Here is a 4,926-nt window from a genome sequence, read left to right as displayed (position 1 = left end):
TAACACACATGTATTACACTATTCTTCCTCTTTCTTCCTATATAACAGTCCCCATCCCTATTTCACCTTCTCACCTATACACCCCCCCCCCCCCCCCCCCCCCCCCCGGATCTCTGTTCCCATTACATCTATACTGTGCTGTCTCCTAATCCCCCCATCTTGCTCAATATCCACAGTTGACACCGCCTTCCGTGCCAATCCTTCTTGTCGTATGAATCTTTCCTGGCCCTTAATCTCTTCTCGCTACCCCTCTATATTCAATTACCCCCTCCCTCCTCCTCCTCCTCCCCCTCCTTTCACCTTAATCGCCCCTAATCATACCAAATCTCCTCCCATCTCGTCTATGAATCCCTTTACTATATATTTTCTCTATCTGCTTCTGTCCCATTGTGAAATCTCCAAATTCTCTCTTAAGAAAAAAAGTGTTTATGTAAGCAACTTAGATTAAGTGTCGAAGTCCTTGTTCTACGTAAGTTCTATAGTTGTACGAACAAGACCAGGCTCGTTACTCCCCGCCAACAAGAGTTGCCTCCCTTCCCCTGATTAGAAAGCTAATACCGATCTAGACAATATTACAGATAAATCGGTAATTGATCAAATAAAAACAGGCAGATGACAGCTATTAATATTTCACACTTGCGGTGTCAAATAGTTCATATTTATCTTTAAATACTTTTTATCATTAATAATCAATTAGTTAATGCTTGTTTAAATGCATTCCTCAGGGGTGATATATTTAAATAGTAATTTTAATTTAAACGGAGCTTGTATTAATCGGATCCTTATCAGGCGACATGTTCAATTGTACGACAAAGTGAAATTGCGTATTACAAATTAGCATTGAGGTTTATAGACAATTGACTCCGCCCCCTAATTCATAACAAACTCGCTGGTTGGATAATATATTTGGAATCGATGATATGCATATTCACGATGGGTCACGAGACCGTATGTATACACAAATAAACGGCACGTATTTTTATTTGGCGTGAACAAAACAGCATGGCTGAAACTTTACTAGGAACCAAAATGGATTCTGCTGATTCCAAGGCACTGTCTCCGGCTGTCCTGGAGGAGGTGGAGACCGAGAAACTGAACAAGGTTTTCCTGATCTCGGTACAGGAGGGTGATCCACTCCCTCTCATTAAGGAGGAATTAAAATATTTTATACAATCGCGGAGGTTAGCGGACGGAAAAGAGGAGCTCAACGTTTACTTTCATCCTCCACAGAAACCACAGGTATGTTTATAACGTTATTTTTTTAACTACATGAATTTTATATATTTTTTGTGTATTAACAACACCCCGTTATGGGTTCAGAATCGGCATGGCTTTCAAGTGGGACGGGAAAACTGACGTAGCTGCACGCCCGTGGGTCCTATATACGTACTGTCAACAAAGTATGGAAATATATGTATCTATATACCGCTAATATAGGAATAATTGCCTGTTTTCTGAAAACGATTTCTGTTTTTCTCGTGTGGTAGTGGGAAGGGGCGTTTTGCCTGTGCTCGAGGGTAATATTATCAGTATTTAGCCATATTTAATTATATATTTCCATTTAATTTTGGACATAATCAACTGCAATGATGTCACGATGTGTACATGTATGTACCAACATGATAGGAATGAAAAGATTTATCAAGTATTTTATATATTTCAGCTCGAGGAAGAGGATAAAACTAAACTAAAGAAAAGACGTGAACAGAATAGGAATGCGGCTCAACGATTCAGGAACAAACGAAAAACAAAGAAAGAAAGTAAAGAACAGGTAAGGTTTACTTGATATTTCAAAGTGCGAATTGTACCAAATTTTGATATATACATATTTCGTTTTGCCTGAAATATCAGAATATTTTTACTTATAAAAGTGAAGTTTACTTTGGATGCCAGAACGTACATTATGAAAGTAAAGTTTATCTAATCAGAATATACATCATACAAGTTAAGTTTATCTAATCAGAATATACATTATAAAAGATAAGTTTATCTAATCATGATATACATTATAAAAGTTAAGTCTACCTGGAATATCATAATATACATCATAAAATTTAAGTTTACATGGAATATCAGAATATACATTTCTGATTCCTTATTGTATCATTTATATGTTGTATATATATATTGTTAAATGAAAATTGACAAATAAAAAACAGTTTAAACTAAGGATTAAGTTTACCTGAATTACCAGAATATACATTATAAAATATGGGATTTTTGAGGTACAAATGTATCCTAATTAACAACATCATATTGATAATATTCCTAATATCACTTACTAGTATACGCATGTCATTCCTCGTTATGTTATTAAATTTGTATTTATCTATTTATAAAATAATCAAGAAAGTGTTATGTAAGAATCACTTTTAGATTATGACAGAAACACGACATTATCAAAAATATTAGTCAATATTTGGATCTATTACAGAGTAACACCAATTACAGTATAGAAATTTCAAGACTTTTCTACACAAAGATGAATTCTTGCATGATGAAACATTAAAATTATCTTCATTTCTGTATATATTTTCCAGGAGCTAGATTTTCTGAATTCCAGAAATAACGAACTGCGTTCTCAAGTTGAAGACTTGGAGCGGGAAGTGCATATATACCGGCAATACATGTGTCGTGGTTTCTCTCAGGATGGGATACATATAGACAATGTTCTCCCAAAATGACAATAGAGACTCTATTACGGACTCGAAGAAAGGATGGACCGCACCCGCAATATGCAAAATACATTAATGGGTGAAAGGGCGCGCGGATTTCCCCAGAAGCAGGAAACGCTCGACCTGCACACAGCGACAGTGTGAGTTTCAGTACAAGATCAATGACTATTTTTGTCTATGATTTCGACTTGTGGTGAAGAAACAAGGAAACTATTCCTCAAACACGACACCAAGAATGATTGGAATATTTTCAACATGACAGACATATAGGTCGTATATTTCTACACTGATCAACCTGATACAAGACAGGCTCCGTGTGTTAAATGTGTTCGTTTTGATACATGATATATATATGTTGGTCTCTATCATCGATATTTCATTGTCAATCATTTTATTAAAAAGCTCATTCCGTGTAACTTGTTTTGGGTTGTGTTGTACGATTTGTCTCCCTTCGGTCTGTGGAGAAACAGGTACAACATTTCGAGATTTACTTATTTCGGACATGTTCCGAACTTGTTAAAACTTGTTGCAGCGAAATATATCAATTACGTAAGCACTTGCTTCCGAAAGAAGCTCCCGACTGATCCGTTCGGATCACCTCGGATTGTTCACTTCACACGTGCATAATGATCGACAGCCGTAGATGTATACCACTGGGTATACAGTGTATACAAATCTTACCCTGTAATCAGCTCTATACGTTTTACTTTGTGTGTATATTCATTCTATCGATTGGTACTCGACAGGTGCTTGCTTTTCACGCGGTACTGGAAACACTACCTGTTATATATACTGTAACACATAACATGTTAAAATCTTTCTTTTCTGACAGATCAGAAAATTGTTTAAGCTTAACAACATTTACAGTGTATGATACACAGTGACGCTACAGGTATGATCCACACTATCAGTGACGTAACCGGTATGATCAACACTTACAGTGGGTTTACAGATATATGGTCAACACTTTCAGTGATGTAACAAGTATATAATCAACACTTTCAGTGACGTAACCGGTATGATCAATGACGTTACTGGTTTGATCAATACTATCAATGACGTAACAGGTATGATCAACACTATCAGTGACGTTACAGGTTTGATCAACACTATCAGTGACGTTACAGGTTTGATCAACACTATCAGTGACGTTGCATGTATGATTGACACTATCAGTGACGTAACAGGTAACTATTAGTGACGTTACAGGCATTTTCAAAATTTTACGTAACGTAATGTATCATTAACACTATCAGTGACGTAAAAGGTATCATCAGTCTCGGTGACCTAACAGGTAAACGATCAACACTATCTGTGACGTAAAAGGTATTATCATTTACATTTCATGTACGATTAACAATGTTTCTGACGAAATAGGTAGATTCAAATAGATTTCCATGGGAAAAAAAATCGATGTAAAATGTTGGTGCATGTTACAGTATAACTTTCTGGAATCAAATTATGTACTTGAAATATCTTAACTTAACTAAAAACAATAGGGGGTACATTTTGTATACTCATCATTAATAAGAGAAATATTGAATATTTGATCAGTGTTTCCGCTGTCCTATATTATCAGAACTTACACTGGGTTTATTATGTGACAGGAGTAACTATGGGAACGTACACTGGGTTTATTGTGTGACAGGAGTAACTATGACAACTTACACTGGGTTTATTGTGTGACAGGAGTAACTATGACAACTTACACTGGGTTTATTATGTGACAGGAGTAATTATGGGAACTTACACTGGGTTTAATGTGTGACAGGAGTAAATATGGGAACTTACACTGGGCTTATTATGTGACAAAATTTAACCATATTATATCAGATTTTTTTTTATTATATAAGATATTTTATTTAAGCATTGATGTCATTTTTTTTAGTTTCATCGGGGTATGAAACAAATTTTTTTGCAAACTGTATGAATCCGCGTAGCAGATTCTTACAGAAGTTTGCAAACAAAATTTGTTTCATACCCCGATGAAACTAAAAAATAATTGACATCAACGCTTATAATTAAGTTTTGAAAATGATTTTCTAATTTAAAACATGTTTTATGTACAATTTCACTGGTTTTAAATGGGATTCTTTTTCTCAAATCAATACGCAACGTATTGTGACGTCACATCGGAATTTCTTTCATAGAAGAATGAAAAGAATTTTTCGACCAATCACATTTGAGTATTTATCATGAAAACAAAGAAAAATTAATTATAAAGTATATGATAAGGCATATGTTCATAATA

At 35.1% G+C, this 4,926-nt stretch overlaps 1 protein-coding gene across 1 annotated transcript; it reads left to right on the top strand.

Moving 5' to 3' along the window:
* Window positions 1-940: 940 nt before the first annotated feature.
* On the top strand, window positions 941-3,088 carry LOC117324251 (cyclic AMP-dependent transcription factor ATF-3-like). Its single transcript, XM_033880021.1, has 3 exons — window positions 941-1,239; window positions 1,664-1,771; window positions 2,541-3,088. The coding sequence occupies exons 1-3, from the start codon at window positions 1,003-1,005 to the stop codon at window positions 2,682-2,684; spliced, it is 489 nt and encodes a 162-aa protein (XP_033735912.1). The 5' UTR covers window positions 941-1,002; the 3' UTR covers window positions 2,685-3,088.
* The last annotated feature ends 1,838 nt before the right edge of the window (window positions 3,089-4,926 follow it).

Source organism: Pecten maximus, chromosome 3 (assembly GCF_902652985.1).
Source record: "Pecten maximus chromosome 3, xPecMax1.1, whole genome shotgun sequence".
Classification (NCBI taxonomy): Eukaryota; Metazoa; Mollusca; class Bivalvia; order Pectinida; family Pectinidae; genus Pecten; species Pecten maximus.
This window is presented reverse-complemented; position numbering and strand designations above follow the sequence as displayed.